The 22616-nt window shown below is 38.8% G+C and overlaps 1 protein-coding gene across 1 annotated transcript in view; it reads left to right on the top strand.

Annotated features, from left to right (window-relative positions):
• The first annotated feature begins 1055 nt into the window (after nucleotides 1-1055).
• Nucleotides 1056-22616, top strand: part of LOC149783315 (sacsin-like) — a 54249-nt gene continuing 32688 nt past the window's right edge. The window contains exons 1-5 of the mRNA XM_089933365.1: nucleotides 1056-1679; nucleotides 5121-5195; nucleotides 12792-12907; nucleotides 21149-21262; nucleotides 21863-22010. Of these exons, the coding sequence (XP_089789491.1) occupies nucleotides 5192-5195; nucleotides 12792-12907; nucleotides 21149-21262; nucleotides 21863-22010 (382 nt within the window). The 5' untranslated portion in view covers nucleotides 1056-1679; nucleotides 5121-5191. The remainder of the gene's footprint in view (nucleotides 1680-5120; nucleotides 5196-12791; nucleotides 12908-21148; nucleotides 21263-21862; nucleotides 22011-22616) is intronic.

The following is a 22616-nucleotide window of genomic DNA, read 5'->3' as shown; positions in this document are numbered from 1 at the left end:
TATTGAAGCATTTCCGAGTATCTTTTGTAGCAAGCAGTACGGTGTGTTAAATGGCCAATGGCAACGACTTAAATTACGCTCACACTAGATCATCTAGTTATCGTGAACAATTCGCTTTATTTAGTATTAGTTTCACAACTAAAAGTCAAAATGTCTTCTCTTTTCTTTCGTTGACTATTTGCGACAAACAGATCTATATCTAGTTATTGATTATATTTTTCAACAATGGTTAACCCCACTTCTCTCTCTCTCTTCGTTTGATAAAAACAAAACCTTTATTACTCTCAGAAATACAGAACAAATACAGTATAATCCATAATTCATAACAGTTATAGATTTGTTACTGCACGATTGTTTAATATTATTTTTCTTTAGCAAAACGTGTCATAGTTCTCATCATTGAACCCATCGTTACCGTGTGGTACTTATTTATTTTAAACTTTAATCCTGTCTACTTGTATAGATTTTTGTTAAGTAGACAATTTATTTGAACTGAAATGAACACGCTTGCCTAAAAACCTATCTAAATTAGAACCTCTTGCGGAAGAATTTCTCGAACTTCATTGAAGATGGAGTCGTTAATTTGTGTGGTAATGCAGTGGCATCACTGGTGGGGGGAGTGGTATGGACCGCACTGGGTGACACCATCAGTGGGGGTGACACTAAAATGACTGTCTATAACATGTTTGAATTTTTGTGCAGGAAGGAGGTCCATGGGGGTGACACCATGAGTTACCGCAATGGGTAACACCAACCCTAGCGACGCCACTGTTCTAAACGTTTTTGTGTGGTGGAAGAAAACTTCAAATAAGGCATCATTAGCGTGAAGCAGTAAAATACTCTATTTCATTAAATCCCCCCCCCCTTTCTCTCTCTCTCTCTCTCTCTCTCTATATATATATATATATGTGTGTGTGTGTGTGTGTGTGTGCGTGTGTGCCTGATTTAAAGTGTTTCTGTCTTGCTAGGCTTCAAGCGTATGGAAGGGTACTTTAAATATAAATTTCAGATGAATTATGGTAACAATAGTTACAACAGACTCAAAATAAGTCCAATATTCATATACAAAACACGTCTCACTGAGTTTAGGGTAGCCATGTTGGCGATGTCGTCATCAGGTTTAATATTCTGTCAAAGTGAAAGCCATTCATATTCTGGTTTGGTTTATGTATTGAGTTCAAGTTTTGTTGAAATATCACCATATGCTTAAAATTTCTAACACTGATATGCAAGTAATTTGTTTTGCCAGCGTAACCAAAATGCATTATAATACATTCGCATATTACTGCCATTGTTGTGTGTGTATGTGTGTGTGTGTGTGTGTGTGGATGGGTGTGTGTGTGTAGGTGAGTATGCGTGGTGCTACAGTATAGACAAGTCCGTCCTTTTTGTCTGTCTAGCGTTCCCCACTTTTTCGATACAAACAAACCCCAAATGCGTCTACTTGTATGTTATCTAGCCTTCAGACAGATTACATTGCAGTTTCATTAAGTCGGTCAGTTGATTTCAGAAAAGTGTTTCATACTTTCAGTATAACTTCCTTGAAGCAATGTATTATGTATTTTGTTTTTCTTCGATTGGTCTGTTGGTTGTGTCGTCACATGGACGACCCCGTGTCTTTAAAAATCCGATATTCCAGGTGTTCAGCACCCAGTTGTCACGTGCAACAAACATAACAGGTAAGATACCTCTATAATTACTCTTAACAACGTGTAATAATATACAATACCACCATCTGATATGTTCAAAAATTGTAAACTGTAGAAAAGTTATGGGCACACATACATTTACAATAAAATATAGCTTCTCGTGGGTCGGTGGTTCTTCCCCGGGTTTTCCAGGGTTCTTCCTCCACCATTAATACTGGCCGCCGTGCATAGCCTATCGTGTGCTGAAAAATATATAGTCTGTTATTAAAATAGAAGTGATATTAGTTTACTAGACTTGGGGTTATCTCTTACACATAAGTTTCAAAGACAAAAGGACACGCACTTGATTTGGGGTCATGTTTTAGAAAAAAATTTCAAAGACAAACGGTCAACTCATTACCTATCTCTCTCATGATGGGAAGTTTTGCGTTACTTATATAATGAGGTTAGGTTTGATTTCGATGGGTAAGGTTGATCCTAGCCATGTATTAGCGTGGTTAAAACTGATATTAATCAGCGTTACTACGTCCGTCTTTCTGATCGATACTTTAAGAATTTCGTTCGGAAAAAAATGAGTCTAAAACACTAAACATATATTATGGACACACACACGCAGGCACTTCCTCGATAGAAACGATAGTTATGAGGACTCCACCAGATCGATAGCCATGAGTGTTATGTCAGTATTTAAGAGCGATAACTTACCAATAAGAATATACGTTTGGGGAGATTGAGTTACCATAGTGCAGAGGTGGGCAAACTTTCCAGTGCAAGTGCCGCATTCACAAATTTACACCTTGTCGCGGGCCGCATAGTTCATTAAGTAAAATAATTAATAGGTTTTTCTAAATAACATCATAATTAATTTTCAGTTGTTAATATGTTGTTAATAATTGAAAACTTAAACTTAAACTTCAAAAGAAGCACATTGATTTGATAAACAGAGTAACATAAACAGAGTCAGTGAGAAAGATGACTTGTTCCCAGGCCGCATGAAAACCCATGGCGGGCCGCATGAAAGCCCTTGGCAGGCCACATGCGGCCCGCGGGCCGCAGGTTGCCCACCCCTGCCATAGTGTGTCCGTTGGTTTTCTAACTTAAGAGTTCTCCCTTTTTCTGCAAACACCTGTACCAGCTGTGGGACAAGGCATATTTATTTATTCTTTGTTAAGTGCAGTAGACCGCTCCGGTGGCCTAATGGTTAGAGCGTCCGCCTCGGATGCAGGAGGTCGCAGGTTCAAACCCCGGCCTAGTCATGCCAAATACTTATAAAAATAGTACTAACAGCTACCACGCTAGGCGCTCAGCATTAAGAGGTTAGTGTTAGGTCGGCCAGAAGTCAGGATAATGTGACTGGGTGGGACATCATGTTATATGTCTGCGGCATAATGCCTCAGGCATCATTATAAACTGCCACACTGCAGAAATCGTAGCGATATGACTGAAAAATTGTTAAAGCTATGTTAAAAATCCAAATCACACACACACACACACACACACAGAGTTTTCTACTGCAGTAATTTTGAATCATAATGTAGAACATTAAGCAGTGCAACGTTAATAGCCCTTACTGATTCGTGCGGCAAATCGATCAGTGTACAAACTGGTGCAAAGTCTACTGTTTAGTACTGTTATCAAAAGATGTACATGTTGCCGTGTTGCAGGGCATACTCACATGTGCCGGACGGAAGCTCGATACTAAAATGGCTTAAATTTGTATCATAACGATGCAAGGAGCAATAGTTATATAAACGTTTAATGCCACAGCCACCTACCTAATAAAAAAGCATAACAATAAAATGTACGAGTGAGGTCAGAATAAAAATTAATAGTCCATATTTATGGATAACTATAATAAAACTGAACACCAGTAGTCACTTGACCTGACCAGAAAAATGATGTTCATAGCAAAGGAAAGTTGTGCACCCCAACCCCCAAATTTATACATGCACTTTTCAAAGTATAAACGCAAACCATCTGACAAGGTGATACCTTTGTAAAACACTCTGTACGAAGCAGCGTAACGCATTTCGAATCAGTTGCCAACAAGGTCATTTTTGAGATGTTCTTCTTGCTTTTAATTCTCTTGCATCTACAGGTATGGGTGGCTAGCTCTGCGTCCTACCCGACTATTGGTATTCACCGACTGCATACTGTGAAGTAACTGAAGTGACTATGTCAGGTGTAAAACAACACAGACCCGAAACATTTAATTCACAAAAATATATTCATATTTTTAATTATTAAATAATACTATCTGAAGAAAGTCTCATCATATCCGCAAGGTGACAAGGGACAATTTATGAAATTATACATTGCTACAATGTGTCCCGTACAACACATTGTAATAAGAGGTAACATCTGTAATTAGAGAAATTACACCTCATGCGCAGCGTACCAATTACCCAATATTGTTTTGAAACAAGTAAAGACATATTTCATTTTCAATCAGAGATTACACACACACACACACACACATATACTCGTGAGAAAATACGAGTGACATAATGTCCAGATTGTTTTATTTTGTCCTTAGTTCGGTCTGTGTTACGCGAAAAACGCTTTAATTTTACATGGACCAATACGGTTACAAGGATTCTCATTCAAAGGGTTTGAGTTATGTTGCTCACATAGTCGAACGTGTTCCAAATCAGATATCGCAATACCGCGAGAGCATTCGGAACATCCATTACTTTTTCTATCGCCAAAGCCATGTCATATACTTGCCTTCTCCTTACCTTTCATGTATTATATAATGATTCATTTAACAATTAAAATTATTCTGCAATATCTTTATCGTGTCTTCAATTACTATTATCAAACTGATATTGTGATTAGCGAGTGATTCCTTATGGTGTAACAAATATATGATATGTTTGTGTATTTCAGCGTTTTCATTCTACCTACACCTACACTGCTTTGGTATTAGTTGTATGGTACAAGTTTAATAATGATTATCTTTATAGCTAAAAGCTAATTATCTTCATCCTTTTCTGGTTTATATTGTCTTCAGTCGTTCCTTTTGTTTTTAGTCTTGTGCTTATTATTTTTATAATACAACGGCGTTTGTATTGTACTAATTGAGAAATGACGTATGCGTTATTAGCGTGTGTCTGATCCCATATTGTTTTATTTCGAACAACAAACTACGTTTAAATAAAGGCAGATTTCTTGCACATATAAAAATGTACTGTAAACATTAATTTGACTCGCAGTCTTCTAGAGGTTATTTATTGCATTTTAAATTCCTTTACACTTACTGATTTACGTTTAGTAACTCTGCCAAATCGTTTAGTTTGTTTGCTTTTAAGAAAGTTGTTTAAAAATTGGTGACATAAAGATTACAAATAAGTACCGTTACCATAGTGATGACGAAAATGATGATTAAAATATAAAATAAAAATGAGAATACGATGAATGCATTTTAATGCAAGATTCAAGAACCTTAATCACAATCTCTTTTCTTTTCAGTCCTTTAAAATGGTTTTACTGTGACATATCACCTGATTTGCCACTGTGGATATAGGAGTCTATTCGCAAAAATGGGTATGTAGCAATCACACACAGGGGCGTATTAACCATTAAACAGACTAAGCACGTGCTTAGGGCACAAGGGCCAAAGAGGGAACCACAAAGTTGAGAAAAGGGTGAAAAGAAAAAAAACGAATGAAGATTTGTAAAAAAAAATTGATAAAACTAGCGCAAATTGATCATAATGTTCTGTTTCTTGATCATGGTGCACCCTAGGGTTATCTTCCCAGGTGTACGTGGAGGGGGGGGGGGGCACCAAGATTTGTCAGTGCTTAGGACACCAGTGAGCCTTAATCCGCCCCTGATCACACACACACACACATCGATGTGCGCGCACACGTGCGTGTTTAAATCACATACGTGAAAACTAATACGGCTTTCAAAGGGTTTGTATATATCAATTTCATATAGTAATACTTTTGGACATCAAATTGTAATCCGAGCATGGAAAATGAAGCACATACATTAATATACATTAATATGGTTATTAAAAGTATGGTAATGCTTTTTATACTCTAGGGATGAATTCCTGCTTTTTAATCATTATTGATACAAGAAAATACCGGAAAATATGAATAATCCCCGTTTTCTAAAATAATTGAACATGGTACACAATTTCATCAAACTCCCCTCTGATTCCCCTCCCACAGTCATCTATCTCTCTCTCTCTCTCATAAGGGACACACATATGAGGTCTTTGGAGTGAGAAGAAAAAAAAAAGAATCTGAGCTGGATGAAACCATTTATATTTTAACTTAGTGCAAGGAATCTACCAAAACCTGGATGGATTTTCACTGGGACTTATCTAGTATTCACAATACCAGTCATACAAAGTTGCAAATATAGCCTGTTGAGACCGTAAGGAATAAAATCCTTAGTTTGGAGGTACACACATATCGTAATGTATTTAATATTTTGTTTTGATTTACGTACTTTTTTTGTTAAAAATCACCATCATTGGCGACTCTCGAGAGACCATGCGAATAGCGCTCTTGGGGTGTTGTCTGTCTCTGTTGGCATCGTCTGCTATGGCTGTGCAGGCCTATACGTGAGTGACAGTCCCTATTGCAGTTGGTACAGATATACTGGGGAGTCTGAGTTACTGTGATTGTTGCCGCGTTCTTCTTTCTCTCACATTTTTCCACCGCCAACTGGCCTCTCCTCGCATCAGCGACTGATATGCCATTGTTTACCGTCAGTCTCCAGGTGCCTCGGTCCTCGGCCAGCTCTTCCCAGCCATCGGGTGAAATGTTGCATTCCTTCATGTCCCTCTTGCATACATCCTTGAAACGGAGTGAGGGGCGGCCGACTCTTCTCATGCCAGTGGCCAGCTGACCATATATGATGTCCTTTGGCAGCCTTCCATCCTCCATGCGTCGGACGTGTCCCAGCCATCGAAGGCGGCGTTTTCTCAGCAGGGAGCACATTCTGGGGGTACTTGCACGCTGCAGGATCTCGCTGTGTGGAGCACGGTCTTGCCAGCTGATTTTCAGGATGCGTTTTAGGCACCGTATATGGAAGGAGTTGAGCCGGCGTTCTTTCCTCATGTAGGTACTCCAGGTCTCACTTCCATATAGAAGGGTGCTGAGAACGCGTTGTTTTCCCACATCCTCTTCGTTAGTCGTGCCATGATGGTGTTTGCTTTCCAAGCCTTCTGTCCAGCTCCATATCAAGCGAGAGAGTGTTGCTGATGGTTGACCCTAGGTAGGTAAAGTTGTTGACTGCTTCCAGGGTGACACCGTTCATTTTGATGGAAGGGGCAATGATGGTATCTTGCACGCAGACATTTGTTTTTTCCAAGCCGATGGTGAGAACAAACTGCATGCAGGCATCAGCAACACGGTCTCCCAGTCTCTGGACGTCTTCCTTGGTGTGGGTCACAAGAGCTGCATCATCTGCAGAAAGCATCACCCTGATCAGCACAGCTCTCACTTTGGTCTTTGAGCGCAGTCTTGCCAGGTTGAACAGCCTCCCGTCGGACCTGGTGTGTAGATATATACCATCCGTGGACGAGTCGAAGGCATAGGACAGGAGCAAGGAGAAGAAGATCACAAATAGTGTTGGTGCCAGCACGCAGCCATGCTTCACGCCGCTGTTAATTGGGAAGGAAGTTGAGGAGGATCCATCATACAGGACTGTTCCCTTCATATCTGCATGGAAAGAGATTATCATGTTGCGGATTTTTTTTTTATTTTTTTTTTTGGGGGGGGGGGGGAATTGATCTTACTGAGAAGTTCAAAAAGGCCCTTCCAAGTCAAAGACCTTGTTGAGGTCGATGAACATCATGTAGAGTGGTTGACCTTGCTCTCTGCTCTTCTCTTGGAGTTGTCGTAGGGAGAAGATCATGTCTGTCGTCGACCTGCCTGCTCCGAAGCCGCACTGGGATTCCGGGTACACACGGTCCGCCAGCAACTGCAGCCTGTACTCGTTCGCACACTGTCTAGCGATGCGTTGGGTGTTACTTCAGGCACTTCTGAGATCAGCAAGCGTCCGCTCATTAGGGCAATTTTTTGGGTAAGCTATGAAGCCTTTTCGTTTCTCCCGATTTGTGGTTCCATCCTTAATAGGTGTGCATTGAACCAGTCCTGGCGGGGTCGTTCCTTCTTGCCAAACGTAGACATAGCTGTACTGTAGATGGCACACTTCATGGTGTTCTATTTGGCTGTAGCGTCGTGCTCAGGCAGGTCCTGGAGAGCCTTGTCCATGGTGAACACATACTCCTCCACCTTGGCGGGGACTGACATCTGCGCAGTGTTTATGCGAGGGCGTCCTTTTGGTTTTGAGCGATGTAGTGTGTGTGCCTGTAGTCTCACTCTGCTGCTCACGAGGGCATGGTCGAAGTCGCAGTCTGCACTGTGGTAGGTTCTGGTGGAGAGGACGCTGTTAAGGGCAGAGTATCTGGTGTTTATCAAGTCGAGTTGGTGTCAGCGATGAGACCTGGGGTGTTTCCATGACACTTCGTGTTGTGGCTTACACTTGAACAAGGTGTTTTGTGACGCACAGGCCATGGTAGATGCATAGCTGCAGCAGACTCTGACCGTTTTCGTTGGTCTTTCCAGTGCTATGATATCCGAGGCAGGTAGGCTATGACTCGTGGTCCGGACCTACTCTGGCATTAAAGTCGCCGAGGGGGAATAGTGGTTCGTGTTTGGGGCATCCTTTAATCTGTTCGTCCAGCTGCCCATAGAACTGATCCTTTGTGTCTTCTGACGACGTGAAGGTGGGGATGTAGACACTGATGATGTTGACAGGACCTGCAGCAATGGTGAGGCGCATGGACAAGAGACGCTCAGTGCCCCCCTGTGGGAGGTTCAACCGAGGCCAGGAGATTGATTTTGATGGCGAAGCCCACTCCGTGCTGGCGGGGCTCCTCAGGTTCTCGACCCTTCCAGAAGAAGGTGCAGGTTTCCTCTCTGAGGGAGCGCCAACAGAGGCGACACTGGTTTCCTGGAGGGCAGCTATGCTGATATTTAGTCCGGTGAGTTCTCTATCGATGATGGCCGTCTTTCTGGTGTCGTCCACTTCCCTGAGGTCATCGGAGATGCCTGTACACATGGTGCGCACATTCCAGCTTGCAAATCGAAGTGCTGGAGTCTTCTTTATTGGTTTCTTGTTTCTTTTGTCTAGTGTGGAATTACCGTCTGCTTGTCATGCTGAACAACACACTGAGCTCCAGACACCCACTGGGGCAGGCAGACGATGGCGGGTCAACACCTTATTGACCGGGGGCTGCCCGGCTTGAGGCGGGCGATAGTTGGCCAGTGGGACACGAAGATACCTCCAACCGTCAAAGCTGACCCGTGGCGCCCCTTTCCTACGTTAATTGGGTGGGACTTATAATCCGTAAACTGTCAGCTTCCGTGTTGTTTCCTCACTCAGCAGCGAGACTGGAATGTCCTCTCCAGGGCGCAAGCCTGGGCGTGGAGTATGGAGATCCTGGAGTGCCTGGACGTTAGGATCCCCCTCTCATCCTTGCTAGTGGGGTCCAAAGGAATGTTGAAAATGACATTTGGCACCAGTTTGGATGCAGGAGCTGCCGGAAGGAAGTCGTAGTCGACACCCAGCCGCCTTGGGGGCTCCACTCCGGATTTTCTGTCCAGGTTTACTCCCGTAGCCTTTCCTTCTCCCGAAGATATCCAAAAGGCAGTGGAGCCATCATCCAATGGATGGGACTTGGTGGGTTTTGAATCAGAGTTTCCTTATCCTATACGAACTGCCTGAAAAGGCTAATGAGCTTCATCTGCCCGGGTTTGGAGTCACACTTTCCCTTCTCTTAGACTGGTTGCCTGCCAAGGCTAACGAGCCCAGTTTGCTCACCCAGTTCCGGACACTCGGTCGCGCCACACAGCAGGCTCTGTGAAAACAGGGGGCCCCGCGTGAAGGTGCTGCTGTGGACATAATAGTGTAGGAGAGACCATAATGCAAGTAACCTCCTGCCCAGCAGAGCGAGACAGTGATCCTGCGGCGATCACTACACCTGGAAAGGAGAGGCTATGAGAAACACTTCACTTTCCTTTGGCAAGCGGGACGTCAGGCCCAGGCCTCGCACACCCCCTAAATAAAAAAATAAAAAAAATAATAATATCATAATATAAAAATATAATAACGTTATAAAAGCAGATAATTTATAACTATTAAAATGTCCGAAGGCTACTCTCCCTTCCTCTCTTTCTCTTTCACCATGTTTGTTGATCAGACAACAGCCTTTTCAACCAACATTGTGATGAACAGTAACAAAAAATAATGAAATGATAAGTCTCACTAAAATCGAACGACCTTATTCTATACCTTTCTGTTGGTTGGTCTGTAAGCATGTCAGTTTTTACCACTAAAATACGATGACATTTCTGACAACTCGAAATCACTCTTGCCGGTACTATAAATCACAGGAGTCTGACATTTTATCAATAAAGTACGGCGTAATCTCTGACAACATGTAATCACCTTATCGGTAATATAAATTGACACAAGGAGTGCAAGCGTGACCCCAACCATGCGCTCGATTAGGCTGTTCTCATGTATCTTTTATCGCTTCAGATTCGCCAAAATACTAAACAGCTTCACATTCCCATTTAAAATACAACACTGTACCAATGCATAACTCTCGGACGACCATTTCATGAAGCTAATAGGGTGAATTAACCTTTATTTTCACCATTACGGTCTAAATCAATTCTAGATCAGAGTTGAATTGAGGACTATTTCATTATTTTTTTGTCTGACCGATTAATCTTATGGATAAATGCCAACTTTATTTAATGATCTGTTCACATTTGTATAATTGCGAAAGTTATCTTCAGTGCACAATTCATATCTTTTTATATTAACGTACGAATTTCAACCAGTTTTCTTTGAAAGCTAAAATGTATTTAAACCATAAATATCATTGCTAGTTTGCGCTAAAGTTTTCAGAATAAACTCAACTTTTTTCACTCCATCTTAAGATAAGAAAATGTTCAAAAGGTGTTCTGCGATTGGAGAATTTCACAATTTGGTTTAACAACAGCTTGCATTTTGGTTTGTGGAGAGTGACTGAAGATTAGAATTTGAAGAGGGAACTGACAGCAAAAGAATGAAAGGCAGAAAACCCCCAGATAACACGGGAAAGACATCAGGGTCATTAATCTTAATATGCATCACATCAAATAACAACATGAGAGATGCTATCTACGGATGGCTTGGAGAGAGAGAGAGAGAGAGAGAGTTGTCAACCAGAAGAGTCCTTCTCTACTGCGTCAGATACTATGTCTACTATCACAGCCACCAACCCACTATGGTTTTGATAACAAGTTGTAGGAATTAACAAACTAGGGTATGTAAAAGAGGCAAAATAATTGACAAACGCCAGTAACAGGAAATACCTAATTCAAAATTTATGAGACAAAAACATTTCGCAATCTGATTTTATGCAAATTTCCGGCGACAGAAATGTACATTCCTCACATTGCTATTCAAGCGTCAGCGACAAACAACAAAAGACACTCAAGTTACGTGAGCAACACGAAGCCCTCATTCTTCCCCGAGTATTTATTAAGCCATTCTTAACTCGGCAATAAACAAACTTTAAAATGCACTGTATCAGACTAATATCTCAAGTTTCCAAACATGTAATATACAACAGAATCAGTTTAATAGTTGATAGACAGCTCCAGTGGTCTAGTCTTTAGAGCGTCCGCCTCTGAAGTGGGAGGTCGTGGGTTCGATCCCCGGCCGAGTCATGACTTACAAAAATGGTACTAACAGCTGTCATGCTACATGTCTGCGGCATGATGCCCCAGTGCTAGACATCACTATAAACTACCACACTGCAGACATTGTAGCGATATGACTGAAAAATTGTTAAAGTTACGTTAAAAATCCTGATCACACGCTCTCTCTCTCTCTCTCTCTCTCTCTCTCTCACACACACACACACACACACACACAGAGTCCGTGGATAGAACATCACTAGAGTATGCTTGATATTAACTTCCCGCAAAGCAATATAAATGAGATTCATTCGTTGGTGAACGTTTTTCATCAGGTGACCTCTAAAACATGCCCCACAGCTGAAATGTAGGAGAGTTATAGAAAGTCAGTCTGACCATCAGTAGATTGAGCGAACTATGGACATACAAAACAAGAATGAACCATAATTAGGGTGACATTTGTCTTGTTACTTCATTATTTTGAGGGTTTGAGTTCACATGCTTGAAGTGCAATGCAAATAGCTGTGTCGTCACTGTTCAAGACACAAAATGCTTAAAGTTGACTGCTCGCATTTTCATTATTAAAACATTTTTAATGTTAATAGCCAGCTATTTTTTGTTTTCATTTTATTTATTAAATGCAAAACAAAACTATATGTTAATTAATATGAATGGAGCTTTAACGAAATTACGAGTCACTCAAAAACTTTATTGGGGGAAGGGTGGGGGTGTACATATATGATTAACCTGAGTGAGCTGTGAAATGTAAAACTCCCTTCACATTGCACAGTTTATGCCTGTCAGTTTTATCTCCCTTGTTGCTGTTGTTTGGTTGGGTTTAATGTCATTTTCAACACAACACAGACTATGCACGTTGGCCAGTATAACAGGCGCAGGAAGAATCCAGGCAGTCCCGGTAAGAACCACCGATCCACGTGAAGCTACTGGCAAGCTGTCTCAATTACCCACTTTATAAATGTAAAGATACACGTAAATTGTGTATAGCATAGTATACCCCCAAAAGATGCATAGTATGTACCCTCCATCTTTCTCGTTAAATCCATCCATCATTCCAGTTATATACCTTAGTCCTACATTGGTCGCTTTATTAAACACAAGGAAGGCGTGCTTGTTGCCATGTCTGTAAACAGACATAAGAAAAGAATACATTTAAAGTGTTGATATGCAGTGCATGTTGCTGTCCTGATTTTTAATTGTCATTCATATATATATATATATATATATATATATATATATATATATATATATATATATATATATATATATATATATATATATATATATATGATTTGAACAATTAGCCAGGAAACGAATGGAGGAAAATTTGTGCTTTATCAAATCTGCATTTGCCAGATTTTCATTCTAACCTTTATTAAATATAGAGTTAATATTTTCGTTTCAGCGGATGAGGATTCTGACTCCGACTTTGAGGAATATTCCTCGATGGAACAACCTCCTCTGATAAAACAATTGAAGACCATTCTAGCTGAGTACCCGGATGATGGACAAATCATAAAAGTAATCACTACTCCTCTTACTCTTTCTCTCGATATTTTGCTGAATGATCTCAGGTTCAGTTTATTTATAATTATTTTGAACACAAACCAGTCTTTAACATTTAATTTTCATCACTGATACAAACAGTAACCTACTGCTCTCTCTCTCTCTCTCTCTCAACAATGAGAGGGGCTATTTTTTAATTTTTTGCTCCAATATTCCATTGAGTGATAGTCTGATAATACAAACCCGTTTGTTTGTACACCCCTACTGATTTCAATAACGGAAACGTTTAATGTGATAAAATGTGCAAGGAACTTAGTCAATTCGTTCACTGATTTATAGTTTCTAACCATTTTCAGCAAAGGGGTGCATCCCGACTACAGATGTACATACATAAGTCGTCTGCTTCCGATATTTACAGTGTCGAATCAAGCAGAGGAAAATAATGACAACTGCAAATTTGCTCTTCATGTGGATTTAACAAGCGGTTTAATTTCTATGTTCATATATGCAGAGAGATATAATTCCAAACTCTCAACGTTATATAATTTACGCAATTATTCAGCAGTTGCCAAACTGGATGAACTATGTCATGATGTTGTCTGATGGAAATAAACTAGCCTATAGTGTATGCAATATAGCGCCGTGTTAGTATGGAAAGTCCGTTAAGCATGAAATGGTGCAGGGGATGCCAGCATTATTGCCATACTGGTCACAGTCAGGTTAGAAATTATAAATCAATGATTCAGTTGACTTAGTTCTGTGTACTTTTTATCACATTAAACTTTCTCTTTTTTGAAATCGGTAGGGGGTACAAATAAACGGGGATGTAGAGTCAGACTGTTTCAGAACTCTTCAGCACGCTACCACAACGTTCTTTCTTAAATTCTCATTGCTTTAAAGGCTATTGATCCAAATGTTATTGAGATAAGAGAGTTGTATGTTTGGCATGACCCAATCAGCTGCAATAAGTTACATTGTTGTTTACAGCGTTGTCAATGTGATACAAGGGAAATAACTTCCTAGAGATGCAAATTTCTTCAGCAAACTATTTTCTCCATGCACCCCTCCCACCAAAAATAAAATAAAATAATATAAAATATAAACAAAAAACAAGAAAAGAAACAACAACAACCAGAAACAGATGATCATGAAGGAACAAAACATTTCCAATAGTAAATTATCCTTACAGTTAGATGGTCAAAATTATGCCCAGTTAACTCTTGAAACGCAATAGCTTTGCCCCGTATGTCCCCACCAGGGGTCCTACAGACCACAAACCTGTGATTATTTCTTCATATTTTCCGTTATTAATCATTACCAAACAGGCCAAACGTCAGGATCACTCAAATTATATGTGAAAAATTGTATATCACTTGCAGCTGGACTCAAAACTGTAAGACTCCTGAACTGTCAAAGGATGAAAACTGGGTTCATGTTGTTTGCAAATGCGTGCATGTGTACATATTCCTTGAAATACTATAACCTCAGCTTTAATTTGGTACCATATAGCCACTACTGTCCTGAAGTGCTGTAAAACGCTATTGCATGAAGTTTGGGTGAAGATGGTGCTAAAATTGTTCTGTGTGATCTCTTATTACACGGTACCTCTTATTACACGGTACATGTATAAAAGTTAAATGCGCACAGAGCAGATGTATTGCAGTACTTCGATTCATGGGACATTTTGCTCATACTTTCAACTTGTATATAAATGTGTTCAACTTAATAACTATACTAAGCGTTATGAGTCAAAAGAGGTGTGTGGGAGGTTGTACCAATTACCATATTTAGTAACCGGGTATCGCTACCAATTTAATCATTAACGGTTATCTCGGTATTCATTACAACCCAAATTTAATGTGTCATTAAAACTAACAAAAACAAACAAGAACCATTTCGAATATCAGTGTTAGAAAACAATAGATCAGTAACACTACTAGTAATGGTAGTATATGCTGTTATCATCATTATGGCAAAGATTATTATTATTGTTATGTTGTTGTTGTGGGGTTTAACGCCATTTTTCAGCACATGATAGGCTGTGCATGGTGGCCAGTATTAATGATGGAGGAAGAACCCGGGAAAACCCTGGGAAGAACCACCGACCCACGAGAAGCTATTGGCAAGCTTTCTCACGTACCCGCCGAATCCTAGACTCGAACCCACACAGACAGAGGTGAGATGGCAGTGATCCGTAACGGAGAGCGCTTTAGACCACTCGGCCACTCATGGCCCCTTATTATTATATATTATTATTATTATTATTGATTGCAAGAACTACTTCAATTAATAATAACATTGAAAGTGTTCTTATTCAGGGAGTCGAGCACAGCTTTGTTAATGGTCATTGCCATTAAAGTTGTCATCCGACTTTGTCTCAGGGCTCATGATAATCGGATTAGTGCATTCTTTGCCCTTAAAGAATATTAGTTTATTGCTAGGCAGTGATTTAGTCGGGGATTGGGTTGTGGTTAATCCACTTGTAACTGAAAAGCCTTGCAGCAGTAATATTTATTATGTTGATATTGAAATCATTGATTTATGTCATGCTTGTGTTACTACTAGAACTATGACAAACAAAACAAAATCAACTCTTGAGAGTTAAATTTTGTTCCTCGTATTGATCAGTTAAGATGTATTGATCGCAGTGATTCTCTGACAAAAGGCACTACATCTTTGTCAAACAGGAACAAGATCCTGAGATCTCCAGTTTGTTTCAGAGGGCTATTAGTGAGACTAAAGTCACACAAGTACCATTTTTTTATTTGATGATAAATGGGTCATGTTGAGGAAATGGAGACCACCTGAGGCACCCACTGGTGATGAGTGGTCAGTGAGCTATCAAAGTTTTGTTCCGAAGTCATATCAACAGGACATTCTTAGTCTAACCAAACGAAACACACTTGATTGGTAATTTAGACGTCAATTAGACTTATCTAAAAAATCGAAATCATATTTTTTGGGCCGGCAATTAAATGAGATGCTTGTAAATACTGTAGATCTTGTCATACTTTTCAAATGGCAGGAAAACCCAACCAAAAGATACAAATGGTTCACCTGCAACCTGTTCCTGCATTTAACGAACCATTTAGCAAAATAATGGTAGACAATGTTGGTCCCTTACCAAAGGCCAGGCCAGGAAACCGATACATGTTGACCGTAATGTGTGCATCCACAAGATTCCATTGAGGAATATTAAAATCAAACCACAGTAGAAGATTTGATATATTATTTTTACGGTGTTTGGCCTTCACAAATCTGATCAAGGGTCACATTTTATATCTGGAATTTTCAACAAGTTGTGCATGAATTAGACACGAGATGGTTTAGCTCTTAATATCCTGGGTTTTAAGGACTGTAGAAAGATTTTATCAAATTTTGAAAAATTTGATTCGGTCAATTGCTTTGATACATGAAAAGACTGGGATGAAGGCATTCATTTACTGCTGTTTGCTGTTGGGGAATCAGTTCAAGAATCATTAGGTTTTAGACCTTTTTAACTAACTTTTGTACATATTGTCCATGGTCCACTGAACTTATGAAAAGAGAAACTTCTTTTGGACCGAAGATTCAGAAATTAATCTTTTTGCTTATGATTTAAAATATAAATTGATCAAGGCTTGGAAAGTAGCAAAAACTAATCTTCCCTCTACTCGGTAGAAAATGAAATTAAAATATGACAGAACTATAAGGGAATGAAGTTTTCATCCTGGTGATAGAGTTTAGAGTCTCTTGCTCTTACCTCAAAATCCTGTTCAGGTTAGGTATTATGGTCCTTATCCTTATGATTATATTGTAACAGATTGGGGGGGGGGTATGGGATAACTTGTGTAAACATAATAATAAATTGCAAGAATGCTCAAAGTCAGGACCTTTTTATTTTTGACTATGAAATTGTGATAAGATGCTTAGTACAAGAAATATGACTAAAACATGAATGTATGTGTTTGATTACGCGTAACGTATGCAATACACAAATGCTATAATATGCTGGCCTTCATAACCTTAATCATTCAGCGAGAAATGGACGACCCACGGAGTATTTTGAAAGTTAACCCTAAATTCTTAGTGTAGCGGGAGATAGTGGCTTATTTATGTGACACAATATTACTTTTATATTAAGCTTGAATCAATAGCAGTGAATTGAATTTGTTTGAATTGAATTGATTCCTATTGTTGTACTATATATAATTCTAGTCTGTTTCTGAGAATAAAGAAACTAAAATTTGTAGACTTGTCTTATTTTTACAAGTATCTATGAGCTTTTTTATGCCATCCAATAAGGTTGTAATTGTAACTACCTCAATGGTGGAGAGATGTTGATTAAAGCGCTAATGTTGACAACTATCTGCGAATTTTGTTGTTGTTGTTGAGTTTAATTATAGTAGCGTTCGCACAATTGTGCATGTGCCACTTTTTTCTGACTGCACCGCAGCCTGCTACTTGTTCCTGGGGAAGGGATGGTGCCACCTCCCCCAGGCTTTTTATGGATTCAAGGAACCCTGATAGTTTGGCCTCAATCTGTGGGTCCATAAAGGTCCCTACAGTTGAATGGTTGGCTGTCATTAGTGGGAAGGAGAGCTCGGGAACGGTCCTGCTTGCTTTACATCGCTGGTTTCTTGTTGCATTTGCCTTTTTTTTTTTTTTTTTTTTCGAGATTTGTTTTTTTATTTTATTTTTTGAGATTTTTTTTTTTCTCTTCAAAATGTTCTAAAAGGAGGGGGTATGTTCTATGCTGTTTATAGAGGTTCTTAGTAGATATCATGTATGAAGAGAGATTTTCAAGATTATTATGGTATTACTAGTCGAGGTTTTTTGGGTGTGTTTCATACGTTATGTTATTTATAAGTTTTTAGATATTACCTCTTTAAGTTATTTATTAATTGATGTTTTTAGAGATTGAATGTTATTTATACTTTATTTAGCAAGAGACCGGAGTCCTAGCCGATTACACGGTTCGTTAAGGACATCTAGGACAGGAATCCTAGCTGATTACTCGGTTCGTTAAGGACATCTAGGGCATCCGATTTTGCGGTTTCCTTAGTTTTTTATAGGTGCTTCGTAAGTGAATTATTTATTAATACTTTTATAAAATTGAATGATATGTTATGGTTTTTTATGTGGTGGCTTCTACATTTATTTAGCTAGTTACTGGGTCTTTTGGTTTTGTGGGGATAGCAATTATATTTTGTTCCTGCTGAGTCTATGAATTGATTTATATTTTTATATGCTGATTGTTTATTTTTATTAGAGTCCATAAGTAACTCTGGGTATGTGTGTGGTAATCCAATCTCTTTTTGGTTTTTGATAAATATTTTCCGAGCGAGTTGATATTTTGGGCATATATTGAATACGTGGTGTAGATCTTCGGTGGTGTGGCAGTTAAAGCAGTTAATGGTTGCTGGTTTGGGTTCTATAAACCTTCCAAAACTGCTTGCTAGTTTAGTTTTTCCAGTTATTATCCTGTTTATGGTTTTCTGTTCTAAATAGGTACCCTTAGGTAGCTGTATGTTCCTATCTACGTTTTTTTTTGGGTTTCATGGTGATTTTTCCCTTTTGTGGAGGAGTTCCAAAAATCTTGCCATGTTTGGTCTATATTTCAAATTTCACTCCTATTTATACTCTTTGGAAAGTGGTCATGTGATGTGAACATAACCAATCAGGTGGCGCTATACAGTTTCGCATTTTGCATAGGCTTAGGAATTTAAAGAAAAAGAATGTCCCCGGCTTTCCTCACTGGTTATACTGGCTATTTAAAAAAGACCTTGTATATCTTAGGTATAATGCAAAGAACCTTTAATTCCCTTTATTTTGGTGTATGATTGATGTGTGTACTATGGGTTATAGAGTATACAGCTTGGCCTTACTTCAAATGTGCATCTTTCAAAAAAGTGCTAGCTCTACTTGGTCATTTTCACTTCCTGAACTTCAGAGGTCAATTGTATAAAAAAGAGCCGATAACTTTTTTTACATTTTATATATTTGGTAATTCATTCATTGCACTTTCAGAAGCTGGTATTGTCTAGTCTGGCAAAATTCATTTTCCCTATTTTAATAGCTGCTATGTATAGTGTACTTTAGACTAATTCAGACTGATTTTTTAACACAAGGGAGCAGTCATTTTAGTTAGCAGTGTGCTTAAATCATGTAAAATTTCCAAAAGTACAATATCCAAAAGAAATATCATCCACATTACATTAATGTAGCATAGAGGTATGCAAACATTCTCTCCACTGTGCATGTTTTAAATGCGAACTACTTCACCTTACATACGTCACTCTCTCAAAAGTACATATTATCTGGTGAGCGCCACCTCATTGCTTGTCCGGGACGCAGAACAGATCTGGTGGTGCCGAACAGATACTCTACAACCAGCGACACAAACTGAGTTTTATATACAGTTTAACTATCATCACTTGTCATTAGCAAATATATAAACATTACGTATTTTGTCGTGTCCGTCAAACGTCAACGTACTTGAAATCGTAACCAAGACAGTTAAGCTTGGGTGAAGAGTACACAAATACCGATGAACGCTGATAACATTGAAAATATATTGACCAGCATAAAAACGAAGAATACGCATTAAATATTCAAAACATACTTATTCTAGTATAAAAGAAGGCCAGCATTTACAATCAACAAGTGAAATTTAATTTTAAAAAATGTGCACTTGACAATTTTACTGTGTGGAACCGGTCATGTGATGTAGAGTCGGCCATCTTGCCTGCAGACGTATTTTCGTGATGTCAGTTGTTGGAGTCATAGAGCATAGTGCTATTCAAATGATGAGTTGTCATGGGAATTTAAGGGTGATAAACATATTTTTTGGTGTGACAAATTCATATGAAATAAGATTCCAGAAGATTTTGTGAGTATTTAACGATGTGCGAGGTTGAATTTCATGACGCATGTTACCACATGACCGGCAATCACAGTTGACATAAACATGAACGGTTTAATACAGATATCAAGGTAAGTCGCGATCTATACACTTCTGATACATTACAGTGTTTAAATTCATTCTTTCAGCAGTTTATATGTTCATTGACATGAACAACATGTTAAATTTATGACATAGAAAAACCACCCTTCCCATCCATCCTATTACAGCTTTTGAGCCCCAGGTCTATTACACCATGATGGATTATAGACGGACTGTATTGACATGCATTTATCCAATCTTCGGAATTCGGAAATGTTGAATAATCGGGACCGGAAACCTTCACATCAGCAGCCAGAATGAATGAATGAACTAAAACAGCTAGTATGTGAATATTAGCACCTGTTTCCAGATTTAAAATAACCAACAAATAAAATCTACCAAAATGGTGAAATTGTAGATTCTGCACCTGTGAAACAGCAGCCGTACATGATGAATCCGGTCAATTAGGAATGTTTGAGAAAAGAAATTCAGTATCTCCTGGAGAATGATTGTATGGAACCATTGTATTGGGGCCCCGGGTGGCCGAGTGGTCAAGTGGTCTAAAGCGCTCACCGTTAAGTATCACTGCCATCTCACTTCTGTCTGCGTTAGTTCGAGTCTCAGGCTCAGCTAACGTGGGTACGTGAGAAAGCCTGCCAGTAGCTTCTCATGGGTCGGTGGTTCTTCCCGGGGTTTTCCAGGGTTTTTCCTCCACCAATTATGCTGGCCGCCATGTATAGCCTATCTTGTGCCGAAAACTGGCGTTAAACCCTACAACAACAACAACAACAACAATCACCATATATTCTTGTTCCGAAACAAGATAATACTCTCCATATGTCTACTGACTTTAGAAAGGTGAACACTGTCACCAAAAGATTAATGCCAATAATCGATGACTGCATTAAAATATTAGAAATGCAAAATATGTCACTAAGTTTTATCTTTTGAAAGGCTCCTGGCAAATTCCACTCACAGGGAGAGCAAAATAAATTTCATCATGTGTAACCCCAGATGGATTTTATCAGTTGAATTTTGCTAAACTTGTTCGTTTTCTCTCTTTCTTTTTACTTACTTTAAGACCATAGAGTCGTAACATCATAATCACAGAAGTTTGCATTTGTATGTAATTCGAAATAAATGAACAATGTTTCATTATTGTAATCGGTTATTAGACGCAAATATCATGAATATTCAGTAAATGCAATAGTTTCAATACATAAAGCGGTCTATATAACAATAGACATTCTTGGGATGACGTCACACACACACACACACACATTTTCTTCTTCAAAGTTTCGACACCGATTAACGATTCTTACAACTTTCAGGAACTACTTCAGAATGCTGAGGATGCTGGAGCAAGTGAGGTCAAGATCCTCTATGATGACAGAAGTTTCAATATGCCAGAGGAAAGTAGGAGCAGCATTCGGAAGTTTCTGAGGGTCAGTTTTAGAAATTCTAAAATACATAGAAGCTTATATTTGTATCGTAAAGTAATAATGGAATATGAGTTCTTTTCAATGACTGTATAATTTTCTTATCTAACATAAGATGATAAAAACATGCTTCCATGTTTCATGAAGACAGAACTCAAATAGGTAACACATTTTCATTTGTGCTTAAAGTACCGTAATTACTTAATATAAAAAGGGAACATGTTCAATACTCCAGATTACACACATGCTCTTTGCATCATATGATCTATTATCGATTTACGCAGGTGAGCACTAATTCACTATTGAAAATGTTGTTTTTTTGTCAGATTATAAACTTAATAACTTTTATTATTTTGGGAACTTACCGGAGAGTTTGCATGTTTATTTCCTTCCTATTTTGCTTCTTTTTTTTAATAATAAAAATAATAACAAGAGCAGCAGGTGCAACATAAATAATAATAGTAATAATAATAATAATAATAATAGCAATACTAATGATGATGATGATGATGATAATAATAATAATGACAATCATTATTATCACTATTATTAGTAGTAGTAGAATTATTATTATTATTATTATTATTATTATTATTAATAATTCAGGGACCTGCTCTTTGCTTCTTTAATGATGCTACCTTCACCGAATCAGACTGGAGGGGAATAAAAATGATATACAGCAGTGTGAAGGAAGATGATCCACTCAAAGTAGGACGATTCGGATTGGGATTCAAATCTGTTTTCCACATCACAGGTAATGCGGTTTGTCAGCATAGGATAAAAATCCTCACTAAACAGCATAATTCCATGCGTTTCGAACTCATTCATGTCTTCCATCCTGCTTCTTCTGTTTCCATCAAACAAATTAATTCCCCCAGTGTAGTTCTTACGATACAATGGGAACAATTTTTTATCTGATATGTAGGAGGAAAATCAGGCATGGAGACTAACATATCCATGCTTGTCTATCAGATTGTGTATAACGAGATACTCGCGATATTTTCTTTGAAAAGTGACGAATTAACCGCTGTTGTGTTTTGTTGTTATTGTTTTTGTTACATAAGAGGCATACAGCGTATGCATGTCTGTTTTTTGGGTGCATATGGTTGTACGTAACGTATGTTCCTCAGTTCATTTCTGCATGTTCAAAAAGACTGTATTGAAACTTGTATGATTTTATCGACATGGGGTAATCGTGCAGTCAGCTTGTTCGGAAAAGTGTTTCCAGAGTTATGCCCCTTAATGATGTCAATGATATATACCATAAGTGACACGAATTGCGTGCAAAACGAGCTGTACAACATTTGGTTAGCTGGCAGTCACTATTTAAACGTAATAAGCATAACCCATGTCATTTTGT

This window comes from Sinohyriopsis cumingii, chromosome 14 (genome assembly GCF_028554795.1).
Source record: "Sinohyriopsis cumingii isolate HCF-2022 chromosome 14, ASM2855479v2, whole genome shotgun sequence".
In the NCBI taxonomy this organism is placed as follows: Eukaryota; Metazoa; Mollusca; class Bivalvia; order Unionida; family Unionidae; genus Sinohyriopsis; species Sinohyriopsis cumingii.
Note: the sequence above shows the minus strand (reverse complement) of the source record. Positions and strands in the feature narration are given on the sequence as shown.